This window comes from Lissotriton vulgaris, chromosome 7, assembly GCF_964263255.1.
Source record: "Lissotriton vulgaris chromosome 7, aLisVul1.2, whole genome shotgun sequence".
Taxonomy (NCBI): Eukaryota; Metazoa; Chordata; class Amphibia; order Caudata; family Salamandridae; genus Lissotriton; species Lissotriton vulgaris.
The window spans coordinates 615705582-615729286 of record NC_141695.1 but is presented as its reverse complement, the minus strand read 5'-3'; the positions used below and the strand labels follow the sequence as shown (position 1 = coordinate 615729286).

The 23705-nt window shown below is 45.1% G+C and overlaps 1 protein-coding gene across 1 annotated transcript in view; it reads left to right on the top strand.

The window, feature by feature from the left end:
* The window catches only part of MRPS7 (mitochondrial ribosomal protein S7), a 132005-nt gene that overhangs the window by 44529 nt on the left and 63771 nt on the right, over window positions 1–23705 (top strand). The window contains exon 2 of the mRNA XM_086930771.1: window positions 22638–22829. Coding sequence (XP_086786897.1) covers window positions 22638–22829 — 192 coding nt within the window. The remainder of the gene's footprint in view (window positions 1–22637; window positions 22830–23705) is intronic.

The window sequence follows — 23705 nt, the reverse complement described above, 5'->3', positions numbered from 1 at the left end:
CGATCAAATAGTTCGAGAACCAACACATCAGGCGGGTCACACAGTGGGTGGGATTTTTTACTGATAACCCCAAACTAATCAATGTACAGACATCTCAAGTAGCATAATCTGACTATGGAGCAGTCTTTTTTTAACTGTCTCTTCCGCAATTTAATTCTAATATAAAGAAATCACCATCTACTTTCCATTCACGAATCTGGCGGAATTGTTCAGTCAGACCACCTCAATTAAGCACTGGAGAATACAACTCTAGTTTTTACAAATGATGTTGAGGCAGCAGGCAAACAATATAGTATATGGCTGGAAATTGCTTCAAACCAAGTAGCTTCTGTCAAAACTGTTAAAATAAAACGACAAAGTCCCTCCGTCCCACGCTTCTCATTGGAACTTAGGAAATAGAAGCAAAACTGTAGAAAACAGGAAAGAAGGCAGAGAACGGTCTACAAAGAGGAAGAGAAGGCAAAATATGAACAATATATAGTAATTTATAAAGATCTTATTTTGAAAGGCAGGGTATTATACTTTACAAAGAAGATTGAGGAAGCTAAACACTCAATCATAGAACTAACAAATAACTGCAACAAAAAAAACTGACTGCTAATCAATCTCTTTGTGATTCGCCGGCAAAGTTGTTCTTACAAAAAGTAGAAACAATTTATTTAATATTTTTTCATTCTAAACCAGCGCCTACTATATCATCTGCCAAAATGGGCAATCAGCCCTTCGATGAAGCCAAAATTTTGACAGAATTTATTGCTCCATCAATCGAGGACATTAGAAATCTGCTGGAAACCTCTACCTCTGGTTCTCCATACGATCCCTGCCCGCCTAACATATTTGAACTGGCAGCAGAAGTTATTGCTTTTAAACTAATGGCTGTCTATCAAGCCAAGTGTGAAACCGGCATCTTTCCAAATATGTGGAAGAAGGCAGCCTGGATTCCCCTTCTAAAAAAAGCCTCACTTGACTATAATGACCCAACCAATTATCGTTCAATTTCCCGTCTTCCATTAACAGCCAAAATAGCTGAAAAGTTTTTGAATGACCAGCTGGAAATCTTTATTGATGCTAACAAACTCCTAGACACTGGTCTAGGAGCCCCCATCTGCCTCACAGGGGAGGCCGGAAAGCTGTGGCAATATTCTTTGTGGGTGGTGGGCATTGGCATGCCCATTTTGAGCAGCCCTCACCCCTAGGTATAAATAAAAAAAAAAAACAATCTCTGGTGCCTAGTGGGCTTTCTGCCCCCCCCGGCTATTGCTCCCAAATGCCTCCTAGGAGGGGCCAGAAAGACTGTGGAATATTGCGGAGTGATGGTGTGGGCATTGGCAGCCCCCACCCCTATGTATGTCCTACAAATAAATCCCTGGTGCCTAGTGTGCTCTCTGCCCCCCTCCCGGGGGTTGGGGGCAGATTTGGGGCGATTGCCCTTATTTGCCCCCACAAGGGGGGTAGACCGAATGAATATGCCAACATTGATTTGGGGGAGCAAAGGGCCTTGCCCAAGGGGCCGCTCCCCCTCCCTGGTGTCCAGTGGGTGGATCCCTACTTGGGGATTGTCCTCCTGAAACTATTTTTGAGTTATTCTGCACCTACATCTACAAAAAGTATTGGCAAAGACAATGGTTCACCAAGGTGAGACCTACCTTACTTTTTCTTTTCCAATACGCTCCAAAGGACCATCTGCAACCAATTCCTACAGTTATGTTTTTTACTAGATTTTCTTCAACAAAATAGCCCCTGCACATATCTCCTATATTCATCACCCTTGCTTCTCATGAGCATCGGTCCTCCAGCCTCAGTTCACTTTTCTTTTCAGCCACTTTCGAAAGCGGACTACATTTATTTTGGCTCTCCATAATTTCCTATTCATACAGCTATTGTCCCTCTAACATCAATAAACTGTTTGAACATGGTGTTGTCATAGCATAACTTCCTCACATCCCCTGTGGGATCACCAAAGACTATGGGATTCCGGTTGTGTGTAATCGGTGGGTTTAACATAAAGAAGGAGGTATCTTGTCCTCAAAACGTTGGTCGAATTCCCTTATACTAGAATAAACCTGATCCCAGCTAAATCCATCCAATTCTAGACAAATTTCTCTCTGTGTTCATCAATTTAATGAATATTGGGGAAACAAATGTATTTTTGATTTGGGGTTGATATTTTGTTTTACCTAAGATTTTTATTTTAATGTTGTGTGAAGTGGTTATAAACAAAGTTGACAGATTAAACACAAAACACTTGCACTGACTGGTTACTACTACAAGGTACTGTTTCAGAAGTAGGCAGAAAGCATATCAGCGAGGTAGCAGGGCATATAAGGTGCAAGTATCTCATTACTGTTATGCTCCTTATTCTACTTGTGAGTAAAATAAACCTATATACAATCCGTCCATATTGCTCATCTACACACAAACTAAGAAAACAGGTTGGCAACTACAGCAAGGATCTTGAAATGACAACGGCCTTCAGAGAAGTGTACAGATCCCACACTGTGAACTGAGGACCCGCTATTTGTTCCACTGGAGTTTTAGTTTTGCTAAGGTTTGATAAGATAGAGGTGACAGAATACTGGAGGATGACTGCAGTCCCCCTCTGTGTTTTCAGCGACTTGTTGGGAAATCAGTATCTATTAATATTTATTTAAACAAAATGTAAATGGTGAGTGCTGTGCATCTGATATTCATGTTGAGGTTCTAACCACCCAGGAGTATCATGTGGGTGCAAAAGCATCACCTCACAGACCTAACCATAAGGAACGTCGTCCTAAGCCCTAAGCCACTTTGTGTTTTCGACCCATAGAGACAGAACAAGTATTAATAAATGGAATATGAAAGGCTGTCTTTCTCAACCCTTTAATAAGATAAACAAAACTCCGTAAATGTCTCACCTCAAAGGTGAAATCACATGCATCTTGCAGTACTACATTGAGAAATTTAGAAATTAGATGCCAGTGTGATAAATGAGGTTGAGGACCTATTGTTTATGATGTCACAATATGTCATCAAGCCCCAGTAGCCATAGTTAAACAAAGGAACATTCTGGAACACCTATTCTTTGAGATTGTGAGAAATGCAGGGCTTGGTAAACATAACAATTTTTTTCTCAATACTGTCTTGTCCCTTTCAGCTACATTAGATGGTGTTGAATCCACAATCTGCAGACACATAGCTCTTTTTATACTGCATGAATTAGTTATTGAATTAATCCTCAAACAGAATCTCCTATTGGTTGCCATCTTACAGTGGAATAACTTATTGCTTCTCAGATGTGGTCTGTGGAATGAGAGGATATGCTTGGAAACATGATGCTCTGCTGGATGCCATTTTGGGGTGGCATAGTATTCTCTGCCTTGGATAGGTTGTATTTCTGTGTTCCAAAGACCTGCCAAATGCCTTTTTAGGTCTCGGCTAGAGTAGACTGCGCACATGAGCAGTCTCGCTGGCGAGAATTAATGACTCTGAGTAGCGAGGGTAAACCCTGCCCCTCTTCTCCATTGACTGGCCTCCTAAACGGCGGCCAGCCATTGGAGAAGAGGTCTCGGTGACGTCATTCTCTCGCACTAAGCCCCGTCTTTTTTGGATTGGGGGCGTGTTTTTTTCGTTTCTTTCTCTCCTCTTTCCATTGGCTGGAATGTAAACAACAAGTCAAAAACACACCCATTGTTTACATTCCAGCCAATAGAGAAGAGGGGAGAAAGAAAAACACGCCCCACAATCGCAAAAGGACAGGGCTTACAGACAAAGGGCTGTGTGCAAACATCATGTGATGGGGAGGGGTAAGGGCCAAGGTTCGGATAGATGGAGGGAAGTGATCTTTCTATGGTCGTGCTCTAGGTCGATCTCGTGTGACAGGAGCTTGGCTTCGGTGGTTTGACCTCTGCTGTGTTTCAGTGTCCTTTGCACTCCGGGGTCATGGAGGGACTAGAGGGGCGTCCGGCGGTGCCCGGCCTCCTGCCTGCCCAGGATAGACCAGGAGTTTGGGGTTTGCTCCGGGGAGGCTGGTGCGCCTCCCTCTGCCCTCTGCCCTCAGGCCGGATCGCCTTTCTTTGCTCTCTCCCTTCCTTCCCATGGTTGGATTTTCTTCCCGGGTCTAGTCCCGGAATCATGAACTTGCTCCTCACTGTGCTCAACTGGAGAGTGGCCACGCTGGTGTACTTCGGCAATGCCAAGGTAAGAGGGCACTGTGTGTGTGTGTGTGTGTGTGTGTGTGTGGTGGGCGGGGAGGGCTGCCTGGGAGGCAGCACACAGGCGCTAGGGCATGGGCACCGGATAGGGGGCACATAGGGATGGGGTGCACGGTAGGGGGGGCTGGGAGAGGGCACGGGTACCAGGACATGTGCGATACACCCAGCTGTCAGGCCGTGGCATCGAGGTGCCCACACTGCATTAGTGCACCGAATTACAAGGGCCATGCAGGGCATATGACTTGTTCAACTTATGCCAGATTAGCTACCGTTACTGGTGGTGGTGGGGGGGGGGTGATGGTGCTATGGGAGGGGTGAGTCGTACAATCAGTGCGCTATGCTGGTACCCCACGGAGAGCAGGGACCCCAAGGACTCCAGAGGACGTTTCAAACATTCCGTCACCTGAGGCATTTACAGCTTGTTCATCCCAGAGTGCCCACGGAGCCTGGCATGGCTTGGCATCATCTCTTGCAAAGGGGTACCACGCCAACTTCCAGCGGAGTCCACCAGCTTGGCAGGGCCGATCCAGTTTGCGTCATATGCCTCATGAACAACATAACTTACATGCAGGTACACCGCATGTGTACATTACACGCCCTGTACAGGGCGCTAGCACAGTGCTGCAGAATAGGGATGCCTACTTGTGAAATAGTGCTGCACACCAGTAGCTTTGTGCTTCGATCTAGGCTCTCCCAGCTGTTGTTGCCCAGGATCACACTTTGCGACCGAGCGAGGGCATGGCACGCCTCACAGTTTTCCGCCCGCCCTCCCGTGACAAGTAAGGGCTGTGGTGGATTGGCCGTGAAGGCATGCACTGTCTGCAGGATTCAAGGCACATGCTGGCCTCGTGTCTACGTGTACAGATTCGTCTACCGTGTTTAGAAGCTCCCCATCCCTTAAGAGTAAAGCTTCAAGGCGCTGCTCGAGAACTATCCATGCGCGCTCTGATGTGCTTCAAGTGTCAGAGTATTGTTTTAAGAACATGCTTTTATTGTTATTTTGGGGGCAAGTAAGTACTTGTATTAATAAAGAACAGTACAGTACAAATACGTATTGTAAACTTTCGATATATTTCTTTAGAGGTCCCTAGCGGAAAGATCTGACACAGTTCTGAAAGGGGGTGGCGGGGCCGCAAGCTGTGTCTGTGATTAAGTACCAGGTGTGGTCAGGTGTCCAAGCTAGAATATTGAATTTCTATCCCGCAGCCGGGTCTCTCCAGCGGTGTGTGATTTGGGGGGCCCAGGGGTGTTGGACCCCCACAAGCGGGCTTCCAGATTGCACAGACCAGCCCTGCATTCCTTCTCCATCAAAGCGTGGAATTAAAACACGGGACACCCGCGTGCTGCACGGAAATGGAAAGGTCAGCCCCCGCCGCGTTCTCATTTCGACCCATCCACCCGGTCTTTAATAAATCCTGTAGCTTCTGCTGGGTTAATCGGTCTGGTGCGCAAAATCTGATCCGTCAGGTGGTTACCAAGGGGTAAAACGTGATGTACATATATATCCTTGAGAAGCTTACATACCACCATACTGCAGAGGGACCCATATGACAGACCTGTCGGTTACAGACCGTGTAGCGCTCGGAGATAACATAACGTGTCTTTGCAAAGCGCACGTTCACACAAGGGTTTCTAAATAATAGATGTTTGTTACCCCCACCTCAGTGGTACTCATTTTATCGACCTCCAGAAGGATGAAAGTCTGAGAGGGTCTATCGGGATTTGAACATGTGACTATTATGTGGCACACAGGTCCCTGAAGTGGACGCAATAGTCCCCACAGCCACCAGACCTCCAGGGGCGCGAGTTGCAGAAGCTCGTACGTGTATACTACTCTCTACTACTCACTCTCTACTACACTCTACTACTCACTCTCTACTACGCTCTACTACTCACTCTCTACTACTTTCTACTACTCACTCTCTACTACTCACTCTCTACTACTCTACTATTCACTCTCTACTATGCTCTACTACTCACTCTCTACTATGCTCTACTACTCACCCTCTACTACTCACTCTCTACTATGCTCTACTACTCACCCTCTACTACTCACTCTCTACTACTCACTCTTCTCTCTACTACTCACTCTTCTCTCTACTACTCACTCTACTCGCTACTACTCACTCTACTACTCTCTACTACTCACTCTCTACTACTCACTCTAATATTCTCTACTACTCACTCTCTACTACTCACTCTCTACTACTCTCTACTACTCTACTCTCACTCTACTACTCTCAACTACGCGCTACTCACTCTGTACTGCTCTGTACTATCCACTCTACTATCTACTACTCACTCTCTACTACTCACCCTCTACTACTCTACTACTCACTCACTACTACTCTCTACTCACTCTCTACTACTCACTCTCTAGTACTCACTCTCTAGTACTCACTCTCTATTACACATGCTCTACTACTCACGCTCTAGTCTCTTCCTCTCTACTACTACTCTACTTCTCACTACCTCTACGTGCACACATATGCACATGTGTGTGTATATATATATATATATATAGATAGATATATATATATATATATATCAACAATGTTGCCTGCCTTTGAGGAGCCCACACAGGTAAGTTTCAATCGCCACTTCTTTAATAAAAAGGCGGCATCACAAGCAGCCTGAATGCCTCGACGTCATGGTAATCCTGCCGCATGCCCTACACGTTTCGTGAATAATCACTTCCTCAGGGGCTGTAGGCTTGAGAAGGATGTTTGGACACAGACGTTTGAACAGTGCTCGTTTTGATAAAAAGTCCCAGCCCAGATGGGCGTGGCCACGTGTGCGGCCTGCTGGATCTTGTAGTACTGCACGTTGTTCCTACAGTGAGTCGTTGTGTGAAATCACCCCAATATTCTCATTAAAATCCCAAGTGGGTCGTGTGAAACATCTTCGGCAGCTTGAGGTGCTTAATGATTCCTTCCATTGGGTAAACCTGTCCTTCACGCTGACACGTAGTTTGCCGCCACAGCAGGGCTGTATCTGAATACAGCAGGGCTTCACTCGTGGCTCAGGCTGCGCCGCATACTATCCAACAACAATTGTTGCCTGCAGTGAGGAGCCCACACAGGTAAGTTTCGATCGCCACTTCTTTAATAAAAAGGAGACATCACAAGCAGCCAGAGTGCCTCGACATCATAGTAATCCTGCCGCATCCCCTATGCGTTTCGTGAATAATCACTTCCTCAGGGGCTGTAGGTTTGAGAAGGATGTTTGGACACAAACGTTTGAACAGTGCTTGTTTTGATAAAAAAGTCCCCCACAGATGGGTGTGGCCACGTGTGCGGCCTGCTGGATCTTTTAGTACTGCCCCTTGTTCCTACAGTGAGTCGTTGTGTGAAATCACCCCAATATTCTCATTAAAATCCCAAGTGGGTCGTGTGAAACATCTTCGGCAGCTTGAGGTGCTTAATGATTCCTTCCATTGGGCAAACCTGTCATTCATGCTGACACGTAGTTTGACGCGGCAGCAGGGCTGTATCTGAATACAGCGGGGCTTCACTCGTGGGTAAGGCTGTGCCGCATATTATCCAACAACAATGTTGCCTGAAACAAAATATCATATGCAGTGAGCAATAATCAATATGAAGGTAATCACATGTAAAATGCAGAAAAAATGGGTAGGATAATCCTTGCCTCCTTGTCCTTTTGAAAATTCTTGTCACGTATGTTCGCAAATTTTGGATTCTAGGTCAGGACAGGAGGCTCCGATTATGCTTGTTCAAAGCTGATCCACCACATCAGAAGCAATATGAGCAATCGGTTTATAGTAAAACGTTTTAAACACAGAATCAGACGACCAGTCAGCGGCCTTCATGATGTCAACCAAAGTCACTCCCATAGAAAAAGCTTTAGAAGCTATAGCTCCTCATGCGGTTTGAACTCTGAATTATAGAGATATCAATACTAGCCTCAGACATTAGCCGCCGTACCCAATGGGCCAACGTAGCTGGGGTGACAGGACGAAAAGATTTCTGTAAAGCAATCAATAATTGACCTTGCATATCCAGACGAAAAGCAGCAGTACTCACCTCATAATCCTCAACACATTGAACTACGCAAAGTTTGGGATTATTGGGAAATCATGGATAGGAAACTGAAGATGTATTACATTTAGTGCGTTTGGAAATTGCAAAAGTAACACCCTCCGGCGTGAAACTGCGACCTGCCAGGTCCAGCGCTCGAACATCAGACACACGTTTGCATGAAACAAGACATAAAAGCATAGTTAGTTTCGCAGAAAGTTGTTTGCGGGATAACAAAGAATTGGAAGGCCAGACCTCCAAGAATCGCAAAACAATGAACACTTCCCACAGGGCCACATATTTCGGACAAGGAGGTTTCATTGAGCGGATACCCTTAAGCAATTTAGAGATCAAAGGGTGCTCACCCGCAGGCTTACCATCAATATGGATATGACCCGATATGACCCGCCGAAATGTCTGAACGGAAATTATTGACCGTAAGATAAGCAAGGCTGGAAGAGGCGATGGAAGCCAGAAAATTAACAATCAGAGAGACATCCGCTGAAGCGGGATCCACCTTCCGTTGAGCACACCAATCACACCATCGTTTCCAAGACATGTATAACGTTTGTGTGTGTTGGTTGACCAAGCTTCGCTGATAATCTGGTAGGGTCGCTCAAAAGGCCTGGGATGTGCCAGCGTTTCCCGAAATTCGCCACGCGACTAGGAGAAGATGGCCCGATTCGATCAGGGGATGTGGATTGCCGAGAGGGTCCAGCAAGAGATTCCACAGCTGGAGAAGAAGGAGCCGCACTGCACAACTCATTTCCAGGAGAACTGGGAACCAAGCTTGAGCCCTCCACAGAGGAGTGATCAGAATCAGCTCCGACTGATAATGCTTTGTGCGTGCCAGGACTTTGGGGATCATCAGAAACGGAGGAAAGGCGTAACACAGGAGCGATGGCCAGGTCTGCAGAAATGCATCTGTGATCAGGGTTTCCAGGTCCGGCCTCCAGCTGAAAAACAGGGGAAGCTGAGTGTTGAGACGAGAGGCAAACAGGTCGATCTGACACTGGCCCCAAACACGGGATAGAGAGCAGGATATGCGAGGGTGAAGCCTCCAATCGCTGTAGTCTCGAAGATGGCGCGAGTTCCAGTCCGCAATCAGATTGTTGCGACCGGGAAGATATTCGTCAATAACTGTGATCTTCTGTTGAAGACAAAAATGCCAGAAATCCTTGGCGATTTCCGCCAACATCCTGGATTTCGTCCCGCCCAATTTGTTGACATACCGAACCGCTGATACATTGTCCATGCGGAGAAGTATGCAACAATTGGTCTGACGTGGGGATAAACAACGGATCGCAAAGGACCCCGCTAGCAGCTCCAGGCAATTTATATGGAGAGACAATTCCTCCTGAGACCACCGACCTCCCGTCATTAACGGACCATAACGAGCCCCCCTGCCCCATAAGCTGGCATCTGACTCTATTACCACCTCTGGGAATGCACCGAACAGGGCTCGTCCATTCCATGCCTCCATGTGTTCCAGCCACCATATCATCTCCCACCTCGCTTCCTCTGAAAGAGGGACCAGATCTGAATAGCGAAGACCTTTCTGGAGATGACAGATCTTCAAACGTTGAAGTGCCCGGTAATCAAGGGGGCCCCGGAAAATAGCTTGAATTGAGGAGGCTGAAAGACCGACAATCCGTGCTATAGATCTTAATGACACAGTCTGTTTGGATAAAACTACATTCATCTCCCTCTTGATGGAACAAATCTTCTGATTGGGTAAGAGGAGTTGACAAGAAAGGGAATCGACTCGGAAGCCCAGAAAGTCCATCAACCGAGAAGGATGGAAGACTGACTTTTGAGGATTCACCAGAAAACCCAGAGACTGTAAGAGTGTGATGGACCATTCCAAGTGAGTCATCAACTTCTGAGGACAATCTGCCATGAGCAGAATGTCGTCCAGATAAATAATTAGACGAACACCCCAGGCTCGCAATGACTCTACAACGGGCCTCAGAAGCTTCGTGAAGCACTAAGGTGCAGACGAGAGGCCGAACGGGAGAACCTTGTACTCGAACCAAGTCCCCTGCCATTGGAACTGCAGGACCCGACGATGAGGACCGTAAATCGGAATGGACAGGTAGGCGTCCTTCAGATCGAGACGAACCATCCAGTCCCCTTCCCGAAGAAGATCTGCAAAAGTTGGATGCCCTCCATCTTGAAGTGGCGATAAACTACCTCTTCGTTGAAGTCTTTGAGATTTAACAATAACCGGGATCCGCGCCCTTTTTTCTCTACCAGAAACGCTGTGCTTGCAAAGCCCTGAGAATGATGAGAAGTCTGAATGATGGCCCCTTTTTTAGAAGAGCGGCGATCTCTTCCGAAATGAACTCTTGTTCTTGAAAGGAAAAAACGAGAGGGAGAGGAGGGTGGGATTGAAGGGGGGAATGATAGAATTCTATCTTGTAGCCCTGAACAGTTTCCAACACCCATGCATCGTTGGAGATCAAACGCCAATTGTGGAGAAAATACTGAATTCTGCCCCCGAATACCACCTCCGAAGCTGGGATCAACCTCACCTGAAGTATTGGAATCTTGATGTCCTCCTTGGGCTTCACTGTAGCGTCCTTTTTATAATGACCTCGTCTTTTACGGGAGGGATAGAAATTTGTCCTGTTATAGCCGGAGTCCTGGCCTCTGCCACGTTGGGACTGAAAACCAGGGTTGGAATTTTGATTGGGACCACGGCCGGACGATCGTCCTCTGTATCGACCGGCCCTCACGAAAAACCGAGCTAAAAGCCCTACGCAGGGATGCCTGAGCCTTATCCAAGCCACTAAAAGTGGCAACGAACTTCGTTAATTCTTTGAGAAAAGGCTGGCCAAACAACAAGCCTTGGGCCAGGGGACGGGATTCAGACAATGCCAATTCGGCCAGACTAGGATCCAGTTTGAGCAGGATGGAGCGCTGACGTTCGCAGGACATTGCGCAATTGGCATTTCCCAATTGACAAATCGCCCTCTGCGTCCATTCAATTAACTCACCAGGATCCACAGCAGAGGAAGATTCCTTGGCCCTGAAACCCAGATCCAAGATCTTTGTAAGAGGACCCAAAAGATCCAATAACTTATCTTGGCAGGTACACCACGCCCTGTCAATGCCCTTCTTAGGGTCTTTTGCATATTTTTTAAGATAAGTGACAGGGCGTGGCGTACCTGCCAAGATAAGTTATTGGATCTTTTGGGTCCTCTTACAAAGATCTTGGATCTTTGTAAGAGGTCTTTGCTTCGCTACTTCCCTTCTGAGTTTATTCTCCATGTGCAAGTTCAAGTTGGATCTCACCATTTGCTGATGTCTTTTCCTGCTGCGATTGTTTTAAAAGAGGCAGATTGTTTCCTGGTCATACCCTTTATCCAGTGTCTTCTTAATTCTAGAACTTTTATCCTTTATGATGTAGTGCGGCTGCTTGTGAGTTTCTGTAGTCTACTGCTCAGCATTTTATTATTTAAGCTTTATTAATTTTTCAAAAGTTGAGAGCACTCAGTTCTTGCTCGCGTTCTCACCGTTATTGGGCGCATCTTTCAAAGTCAGCGCGAGCCATCGCATTCTCACCGTTATTGGGTGCATTTTTCAAAGTCAGCGCGAGCCATCTCATGCATCAAGCCTTCTTTACTTGGCAGTTAAACCGCCCTGCCAATTTCAAACTGCGCTCGAGCTTCACAGAGAGCGCACGTTCACAGCGCATGCAGCCTCACTGATGTCCCTTGCCTCGCTGATCTCGTCATCCTTCTTTATGACGTGAGTCAGCCTTTCAACCACTTGAGGATCAATTTGAAGCACGGTGATACCGAGAGCCCCCCCGGCATCCCTCACGTCGACGTGCAGCCATTTTAGTTTGGCACTTCACATCACATCATGTGCAATCTTCTTTATTCCACCTCCCTACGTCATTTTAACATCCTCATTACAGCGATAGGCACGCTTTATTTTGGTTTTGCCTATTTCACATCAGCATTTTCTACAGCGATAGGCACGCTTTATTTTTGATTTGCCTATTTCACACTTGCATTTTCTACAGCGATAGGCACGCTTTCCCTGTTCTTCTAGCCAGGTATTCAACAGATCTCAGGCGTGCCTTCTGTTTATACTTCGCTTTTCCTCAAGACTATCGGAGCGTCTTATTAAATCTTCCACAGGTACTGAAATCGCTTTTCTTGGGAACTTTCCTCATGACATCGATCTGCTGTTTCTCCAAGTACAGTACTTTATGTGTTACAACAGTGCCATCTAGCAGTTACTTTTCACCACTGCATCTCCTCAAGGAAACAATATTGCTTGTAATGCATATTTTCATGTGTTCCTTCAGTAATTTTAATTGATGTAATTTTATCAAACTTAGCTTTGTATGAAGTTACCCACATGGTTCACACAATTACCATTTGGCATTCACTATTTTTATTACCTTGATTTAATTTTTATCTATTTGCTTTAACTGGTTATTAGCGCTGTTACTTCAAATTGCATTTCCACTGTGTAGTTTGTTTGAAAAGTTGTGGATAGTTTTACAATTACGTTGTTCACATCACATGTTTTAAAATTATGTGGCAACCCAATCCACACCACCTTCATTAGCTTATTTATTACACCAGTTATTTTGTGGTCTTTCTCCACACCTTCTTTTCAATGCCTATTTTTATTTTTCTTGTTAACTTGTGTGGTATTTCAAACCTCACCTATTCGCACAGTACTTTGCATTACTGTATTCATTGTACGTTTATGTTTGCTCGTCACATCATTTACGTGGCACATCCACTTCTAATGCCCATGTTGCATTTCACATTTTTGTTTCATGTGGTCATACTCCACATCCATTTTCAGTTTCAGGCAATACATTTTGCCGTGTGCCATTCATGCACACCTTGCACGTCACGTTTCAGTGCTTATTTACGAAACTCAACTTTTCGTTGCGTTTTCTCACAGTACCTTGCAGTACCCAGTTCACACTCCCTTTGCATGGGATTTATTACAGTTTGTATTTGACCTTACATCGTTTCATGTATGTGATTACTACTGTCTTGTGGATTCACTTTGTCAAGAATCCACCTAGGTGTATCTCACACCTTTCTACATCTTTTCTTTCCATTTTCTCCTGCATTCACTTTTCATTTTCTCGCCACCTCCACACTGGTCTGGCCAACCAGTGTGCCCTGGTGGTGATTACTATGTCTATTCTTCATTATTCATGTCTTTGCGTCACCATTGTTGTGCAAATCTCATCTTTCTTCTTGCTTTTCTTTACATCACTCTTTCATTTACCATGCAACACTTGCATCTTATTCACATCTGTTTTCTCTCTATAAGGGGGAAGGAGGGTTGGTTTATTTCTTAATTCATGCTCGCTCATTCATTTACATGTTTTTAAACTCTTCACCTTAAAAAGGTAATCATCATTCCATCCCTTCAAGATGTTACATTTTTTAATTTTGCTTGTAACTTTTTGTACATCTTTAAGTTCTTCCTTCTCATTGCAAAGAAGGGAGAAGATGTAGTGTACTGCTCAGCCAGGATGTGTGATGATGCGTGGAACGTTGAATGTTAGAATGTTGGGATGTTAAGATCAGTTGCTGAATGGGCTGAGCAGAGCACAGACTGCTCCTGGCGGTGCTCTCCTTCATCTTGAATACAACTAAAATAAATACATCATTTAAATCACAAAGAATGGACTTATTTCTGTTCATTACAGTTTCATTAAAGGATAATGCATAATGTCAGCCTCCATGTCTTTAATGAAATCCAGATTCTCTGGTCATGTTAATAGGAGAATCACAATTATTTGGAGACTTAGAGGAGGAACAACGTCCAGAAGAAGAGGGTACCCAACCCTGCTGCTGTGCATAAGTGGAAAGGTGACGTTTCAACGAACCAGCGCCTTATTAACCAAATGTTGGACTCCCTGGTCCAAAGCGTCCACCAAATCTTGTTCCATTGAGCCGGGTGCTTCCTCGTCATCATAATACTCATCCGCATCATAATATTCATCCATAATTACACCAAGTGTAATGGTCAAGTGCCCACAGAGGAGAGAACCAAATATACCAAAGGCACAATGCAGGGGAAGTGACTGAACCCCAAAGCAAGCCAATAGGAGACAGGTAAAACCTGTGTAAATACAAGAGAAATAAACAGTGGAGGGAGGGCTTGCTGAAAGTGAGCCACTCTAGGCAGTGCCTATGAAAATTATACTGCTCAAAGCTAAATATGCTAATGGGTGTAAATGGGGCTAAGCAACTGCAGGCAGTGGGCAAATGCGTATAAAAACGCCAATCTTCCTGTCACAGCTCCGTGAAACCACGGAGGTAAACAAACAAAATGGACGCTGCGCATGCGTGGAAACGGCCGCCTGCCACCAAACACCGGGGAGCACTCTCGCACCGTGCGCGCGAGCCTCCCAACCCCAGTCTCCCGCTCCACACAAGAAGAAAGGCGGGGGGGCGCAAGGCGCCCGACCCGGGAAGGGACCACACGCTTCCTGCCCCGCGCACGAATGGCAGCAACCAAGCGGCGAGGAGAGAACAAAACAGCAAGGACAAGTGACCAAATCAGAGTGGCAATTAGAGCGACTTACAGGATAGCAGACACTGTGGCAAAACGTGCACAACGCACAAGCAAAGCGCCAACAATAACAAGCACAAAGGCAAGCAAAACTGCATGTAAAGCAAGAAATACAGAGAAGACACTTAACTGGCTGCGGAGCAGCAACGAAAGAGGATTTGGTATTCTCTATGTGTGCTTTCATACTGGTGACTCGATGATCTGTCATGTGTTACCCTAGTGTTCATGGGTATTGTAGTTTTTTGTTTCCACATAATGTTTCTAATTGGCTGCTGAGCATTTCTAATAAAGAAATGAGAAAGCATAATCTGAGCCTCCTGTCCTGACATAGAATCATGACCTCCTGTTTCGGTGGCCATCAGTGACTGTGCCGGAGGCACAAAAGGGCAAAATCTGGCTGGAGATGCAAAAGAAAATTCAATTCGGTAGGTGTGGCACAGCGTTCCGTTGAAGAGATATGGAAGAGGTGGTATTACCTCAGATCCCACACTAAAGAAAGGGTCATAACCCACCAGAGTGAATTCCTTGAAACAGAAGGTGGGCCCTCTACTGTACCCCTACCCACTACACTGGAGTCAATGTAAGAGACAACCCTCGAGCCAGAGACAGTTGTTTGTTTTGCCGCTAACCTTGACACTTCTGCACCATCGCAAAGTAAGTATGTATTGTTTGTAATTGTCCCATTTTTTAAAATTAAAACTGTCTTCTACATGCATGTTACATTTAAACTAATACAGACATATTAGAACAGGATGATTCCATAGCAAAAGAATCCTTTATGGTGCATTATGGGACTAGTAGTTAAGAAGAAACACACAGTAGTCAGTGTCAGAAATGTTTCTAAAGAAATGATATTGGCTAAAGAGAAATGTTATGGCCATTATTGAAACCGCTACACCTGAGGGAGCAAATGTTTGTACAAATGTTGAGGGAGAAGAACATGCACAAATGGTGGAGGAAGATCCAATCTTGGTGAGAGAGTCAGCCCACTTCACCTCATGGCCACTCCAGCTGTGCGAGTTGCTCTCCACAGTCACCATCAGTTGAGGATGAGGATGCCATCCAGCTCTTTACTCCAATCTTGCCACCAGTTGTCAGACCAGACAGCTACGTCTCGTAGTGCGTGCTCATAGGAGCCGTGATACTTCTCATGGAAACTAGCCCTCTGTGTCTCAGGCAACTGCAAAATATCAAGCGTTGTTTAGTGGGCTTGGGGCTTTAATGTGGCAAGTTCAACGTCTGCAGCAGAAACTAATGAAAATAGTGAACAAAAAATTGTAGAACATGCAGAAAACCATTTCTTTGGATTTCAATACATTGGCCAATTATTTGGCAGACAATCCATCTTGGATGGACACTAAAATGGACTACTTAGCAAGTGCTCTAGAGAAATTATGCCTACAGTGGCAGAGGACATTGTCAGTCAAAGGTGGAAGCCATACAAGCGGCTCAAATTGCAAATCGGGTAGATGCAGAACATCCTGATAGTGAGAAATTGTCAGGCATAAGCTGCATATCTGCCACAGATGCACGTGTGCTGAGATGCAGTAGCAGCTGTACACCTGTACCTCAGTATGGTGGTACCTCCCATTCTGGAAGGAGTCACAAAAAGCATTGATCAGGAAGTACCTATATTGGCTTTTTTCCCCGTCAGGTCTGTGCTGAAACCGACTTTCATGATAACATTATGTTGCATTATCTCGTGAAAGTTACAGGTTGTTTCAGAACTGACATTAAAGGTATCTTTACTTTTGAACATCAAACACGTTTGGTACCATTTTTAACATTTTGTGGAATCATATATGACTTATCTTGAGAAGTAATGTGTGGCAAGGTGGTCCCTGCGTCTTCTCCCCTCTAATACTCTGCTCTTATCTGTTGGCTGCTGAACAGGTGGCTCAGGATCTTCATCCTCTGAATCAGAGCCTGCAACCGCAAAGTATAGGCCTCTCATGCTGGCAGTATTGTGTTGGATGGCACTCGTTACTACTATCATACATGCTATTTCTGATACAGATTGTAAGGCAACCCCACTCCTATGTAGGCACCAGAAACGAGCTTTCAGGAGGCCAAATATCTGCTCAATCACAGCCCTGGTGCGACAGTGTACTCTGTTGTATTGCTGTTTAATTTGGGAAGTGGGAGAAAGGTATGGTGTGAAGATCCAGGGACGTAAGGCATACGCACTGTCCCATTGAAAACATCCATTAGTGTGAGCTTACAGAAATTTAGCAAGGATTCAGAAAAACATATCTGTATTTTCATTTCTTTTCAGTACCTGATAGCCATTGTCGAATTCCCCTCTTTCCAGCCGTCTGTATATTATGCTGTGCCTAAACCTGAAGGCTTCATGGGTGCTTCATGCATATTGTGACAAAAGATCAGTTACTAAATGGTGTGCATGGCATACCGCTTCTATATTGAGGGCATGTGTATTTTTTCTGTTTCTAAAAAGATGTTCAAAATGGGATAGAGGACATATAGGCATGTGTGTACCATCTATACACCCTATGACATGGGGAAATTAGGCAATCCTGTAAAATTGCAATTTGTTGCTTTGCATTTCCTGAGCATTCCCAGGTAGGTATATGGGGCGATGGAGATAGGGAAGCATGGCATCTAGGAATGAACTGCCCCCAGCTACAGCATGGTAACTGCCAGAGGCAAAAAGGTGGTGTAACAAGCACAACACCTGGACATGAGTAGGGATAGAATTGCTGCACAGAGTACTGCTTTCTGTGTGTAGCTTCAAAAGGGCAATGATCTCCAATATGACTTTCTACTTAGCCTGTATTTGTCTTGTATTTCTTCCTCTGTTTGTTGAAAAATCATCAGCCAGACTCTGAAAATTCTCTTTTGTCCCCGCCTCCTTCTCTGCTGAGCAGCCAGTATTGGCATCCTCCTTGCCATCACGTAAAGGAAAGCCATTGTGGGAACCCCTGATGCATTCTGGGCCTGCTTTTGTACTTTGCACCCAGTAACCACCTGGTCTGAATTTGTATTAAATTGCATATGCAAACAGGCCTTTTTTGCAACTAGTCGCTATTTGCGACAGCCTATTACATACCGTTTGCGAATCGCAGTGAAGGATTCTGAAATCGTGATTTGCTATTTTGGATCGTAAAAACTTCTGAGTCACATCGCAAAAGCCATGTTTACTTTCGCAAACCACTTTGCGACCAATTTACGAGTTGCTATTTCTTCATACATCTAGACCTAAAACTCTGTCTTGGTATTAGTGCATTGTAAACACTGTTCTGATAGTGGTCTATTGCAAACCTTTCTGTGCTGCTGGAGCGTTGTAAACCCCTCTCAGTGCATTTTAAGCACTGTTTTTGTTTTAGTGAATCTTAGGCCCTCCAATGATATTTCTGCATTGTACACCCTGCAATGATGCCAGCACATTGTAAACTGCTGGCATGTGTTGTAAATCCTGCTGTGATGATAGTGCATCGTAAACTGTTCTGAGGTATCGGTACATTGCAAATGCTTCTCTGTGCTGATAGTATATTCAAAACCCTACTGTGGTTTGCTGGAGTTCATTATGGGGAAAATATTTTGGGAGCCCTTGTTGGCGGCAGGGTATCAATCAGGCAGCTTTGGTGTTTTTGTCCATGGTAGAACATATAATTGCTTTGACCCCTTGTATCTCCACATTTTCATATGAAGGTGTCTAGTAGTCTTGTTTCCAAAACACTGTTTAGCAGTACACTGCAGTGCCATTTGCACACTTTGTGTGTTGTCTCAGGACACTTTGCCGACAGCGAGTACTCCCATTGGAATTGTTCTCATCAGCCATTTGATCTCTAGTGTTATGTTATGTTATGTTATTTTTATACTTCTATAGCGCACGGCCACTCCACGGAGTATCCCGGCGCTTTATTGAAGGAAACCCAACCGAAGAAGGGAGAACATAACACTGAGAGGACGTGAAGACAACAGGAAGCAGCATCAAATTAAGGGAAAAGCCATGTCTTAAGGGCCTTTCGGAAGGACAGAAGGCTAGAGGCCTGTCTCAAAGAGATTGGGAGGTCGTTCCAAGCATGAGGAGCTAAGTAGCAAAAAGACCGTCCTCCTGCTCTAGCACGCTTGATAATGGGAACACTCATTTTAGATAGGGACGAAGATCTAAGAGATCTGGGGGGGTTATACCAGGACAATCGTTTAGAAATATATTTGGGGCCTATGCCATGTAGGGCCTTGAAAGTCGTGGTCAAAGTTTTAAACAGAATCCTTTTAGCAATAGGAAGCCAGTGTAGTGTTGAGAGAAGATCAGTGGCTCTGGCTTTTCTCGGAAGACCAAAGATGGCTCGGGCTGCAGAATTCTGGGCGATTTGCAGACGCCTGACCAAATATTTGGGAAGTCCCAGGAACAAAACATTAGCATAATCAAGCCTAGAGCCAATCAGTGCCTGGACAATGATTTTTCTGTGCTGGATGGAGACTAGAGGGAGGAATTTACGAAGCATCCGAAGGATGCCGAAACATTTCCCAGTAAGAGATGAGATATGCGGTCCGAAAGATAGCTCATTGTCAATCAAAACTCCCAAGTTTTTGGCTTTCAAAGACGAACTAGTGGGAGGAAACATAACTTGCGGCCACCAGGGTTTCCAATCAGGCTCAGAGGTACAACCAAAGAAGAGCAACTCCGACTTGTCGGAGTTGCACTTCAGCCCATGACGTCCAAACCACTCAAAAACAGCGCTCAGGCAGCCCCTGACCTGGGCATCGTCAAACAGGCCATCCTCGTTGCTTGCAAAAAGGAGCTGGGTGTCGTCAGCGTAAGTGACAATCCGGGCGCCGAAAGACTCCGCCGTCACCGCCAGGGGGGCCATAAAGATGTTAAAGAGGAGGGGGCTCAGAATGGAACCTTGGGGAACCCCCACTTCTAGCGGTGACATTCCGGAGGAGTAGGGAGGCGCCCAGATTGTCTGCCGGCGGTCGGCTAAGAAGGATTTAAGCCAATTCCACACCGTTCCCCGCAGACCAAAATCCCAGAGTCTGGAAAGAAGAAGTGCGTGGGGAACGGTGTCGAAAGCCGCCGACAGGTCTAGCATAATCAGTAACACTTTTTTTCCAACATCCAACTCCTCCCTGATGGCATCTGTGACTTCGAGGAGCGCAGTCTCCGTGCTGAAATTTGCACGGAAGCCAGATTGAGTGCTATGCAACAGACCCTTTTCCTCGATGAAATTAGAGATAGATCTGTGAACAAACCTCTCAGTCACTTTCGCCAGAGCAGGGAGTAGGGAGATGGGTCTGTAGTTGGCATGGGCTGAAGGGTCGAGCGCTGGTTTTTTAATGAGTGGCAGGATCATGGCGCTCCTCCAAGCTTTGGGAACTACCCCGGAAGAGAGCGACAGATTCAGGATGGGATTTACCAGGTCATTTAGAACTGGTGCCATATTTGCTAGACACGTGGCCGGGCAAGGATCTTGTGGAGATCCGGATTTAAGACTTGCCAAGATGTCAAGAGAGCTCTCCTGATCTAGTGGGGGAAAGTCGCACAGGAGGGGACCGTGGTCTGGTAAGGGGCACCCCAGACTCATCGTATGCTGCTGAAAAGTGGCCTGGAGAGATTCTTGAATAGTGGTAATTTTCTGTACAAAATAGACAGCCAATTCCTTCAGCCAAGCTTCTGAATGAGCATGGGTTGGAGTGTAAGCTGAAGGAGAGGTGAAATCTTTTACCACCTTGAAAATTTCCTTGCAAGAATGCTCCGCTTCATTTATTCTAGATTCCAGATAGGATTTTTTACCTTCCCAAATGGATTTGTGGTAGGCTCGAGTCAGCGTCTTAAAATTTAGCCTCTCAGTATGATCATAAGATCGCCTCCATGCTCTTTCTGCTCTAGTAAATGCTCTTTCTGCTCTAGTAAATGTGCTCTCATTGTTGTAGCCAGGTAAGGTGGGTTACAGTGGCTCACCATTTGCAAAGCTGCTTATCATTTTATATTGGATGCCTCAAAGTTACTAGTCCTTTTCCTTCGTTTTTTTTTGTTGCCCCAAGGTCCCTTAATGCAAATACATGTTAAAAACCTGCTTTGTTTTTCATGCAACAAACTTGCTGCTGTGGTGGTTGATAACCCAGCATGTGGCCAGAAGTAGGGATCTAATTCAGAAAAAGGGCTGGCTACTGTAAGCTTGATTGCTAAGGGTTTCCATTATATATACATACATATAAAAATAAAATAAAAAAACTGTACATTTTTTGCTCCTCATGCAGGCAGGCTATTTCAGCATGCCCTGCACCAGGGCCAAGGTTTATCGGTTTCATTGCTTGTGGATTGATACTCAACCTACTATGAGAAACTGCTCCATGTGTGACTGGTGATCATGGCTGGTAAATTATATGCACAAACCCCATCCAGATGAACACCATTCCTGTGCTTGTGTTCGGCCTTTAAGAAGTTATTAACATTTATCACTACTGTGATTTAAGATAAAATTAGAATCCTTGCTATGTTGTCTGACTTTTGCATAGCCTTCAACTTTGGGCATAATAAATGTCTGAGGAGGATATATTATCCTGATCCTGCTTCTCTCAAAGCAGTGACAGTGGTCAGAATGAGAGAGCTTAGCTCCAGAGGCAGTAAAGTGGAGAAATGGAACACAAACCCCGTGAGGGATTTTTGGGTCTACGATGTGGAGTGGCTGGTGGCTAAAAGGGTTGGGTTTTCTGGACCATGAAGGAAGAGAAAGATTTGTAAGTTGAAAAAGTGAATTATCTTGATATAGTGTACACCCTTAGATGGTCATTCTGTAATTGGAAACCTTGAGTTGTACCACAATATCTCACAATCCCCATGGGCTCATTACTTGGCCATCTTCTGTACAGCCTAGCTGCTGTCATGGGACTTGTGTGGCAAGGATGTTTAGTGTACAGTGTTCTTGCAATGTTCATGTCATGTATGGGCTTCTATTGTACGTGGTTCTGTGCAGCTACTTGTGACTTTCTGTTGTCCCTGTCAGCTGTGTGAGAGGTTGTCAGCTCTTTCTCTGTCTGTTGAGAATGTACCTTTTGGGGTTGGTTATGTATGTCATGCACCACTTCTTTTCAGGGTGTACCTGTTTTTTTGTGTGTAATTGTGAAGAATGAAAAATGCTTCACTAAACAATGGGTAAATCATTGCCTTTATCCGTAAGGTGGATGAAGCATACTGTGCACTTGTGTACATAACTCATGCCCCATTCATATCAGTGCTAAGCTGCAGCAAAAGCTAGTAGACAGCATGGACTCAAATGGCTATTTTTCCCAAATAGCCGGCATTATGTACTGTATGTCATGCTTGAATGTGTGCATCTGTTTTCATAGAAGGTAGGTAAGTATGTTTATTGTTGTGACAATATTCGTGTAAGATTTTTCTAATTTTTGTTAACCTGTTTTCATTTGATTTTTGATTTCCTAACAATCTCATAGTTAGATACAAAAATGCATAGCTACGCATATTCACGTCTCCCACCCTTGGAGTACAACTTGCATACAAGTTGTACATAACAATACGTGCTCACCTTACTGCTAAAGATGTTTTCATTCTGACTACGCATAGCAAAAGCAGAACTTATTTTCACCCCACATTGGCCAATACAGTTATTGTTAATAATTGCACGCTCACAAGTAGGTGAGTAGCTAAGTGTAGCCAACACATGACCCAGCAACTTCTAGATGCTATTGTCTGATAATCAGCGATGAAGCAATGGGTGAGAGACGGCAACGAGAGGGTTGGAAGCATACAACCCTAGGGATCGATTTCCCCCATTTAAGATTCAATCACCACACATTATGAATCAAATGACACGGTTTAATGTCTGGCAAATTTTATTTTTCTGTAATCCTGTTTCAGATTGATGCAGGTGAGATGGAGCCGCTACAGCCCGGTGTACCTGGAGCCGCAGGTGAACAAAGAGCATTACCGTCGACCCCTAGAGGAGTTGTCAGAGGAGGAAAAGCTGGAAAAGGAGCTGAAAGCTGTGCGTCCCATTAAAGCCGCCCCCGCTAACCTTACCAGCTCAGTTTTTGCGGACCCATTGATCAGGTAGGGCCTACTTCTTTAACTTTACGGAAGCACCACACGTGCTTCCTTACGGCAGCAAAAGTAATCTCTGTCCTTTAATGCAGCAGCAGTACCCTTTGTCCTTTATTTACTACAGTAGTACTTTGCCTTACAGTGACACATGGCCTGCTGCTTACTGCAACAGCACGGTCTGCATTTAACCGTAGCAGCACATACTGTTATAGCATCTGTGTAAACTGCTGTTTTACAGCAGTGGCAAACCTACCACACTCTCCTGTGTCCTTTATCAGCACACCTCTTTGCAGCAGCTCTGGGTAGCAGCTGTTCGGTAAGAAAGGGATTCTTTACCTCACTCAGTTACATAGTAACTGAGCAGTTCTAGGGGCTTTAAAAAAACATTTTATTGGTTCCTAACATCTTATTGCATCAACAATGTCCATTCATTATAATAAGATATCTCCACCATTTCTTACTACGGTTTTCATAATTATGACATTATGAGCATCATGGCTAGCAAGTTGGACCATGGGTAGGATCATTTAAGACCACACCTTAAGACATTGTGGCTACTATGGCCATTGTAAGTGCTGAATTTCCAAGCTAACTAGTGGGTGAACCTTCACCAGTGAGGTTGTATTCTACCCCCAGCCTGGTGACTGCTAAGGCCCTTGTGAGGCCTGAATTGTCGAGCTGGCTTATAAGGGAGAAGCTAGATCTTAGGTTCAAATTGTCTTTGACTCTCTTTGGCAGAGTATATTCCTTTGGTGAGTTAGAGGGCACTCTCTCTGCCCTATTACTAGATGTTAGAACTACTACTTCTTTGGGTTATCTATTAGAGTGTACATTGTGGAAGAGCGGAGGAGTAAGGAGTTGTATACTGATAGACCTTTTGAGGGG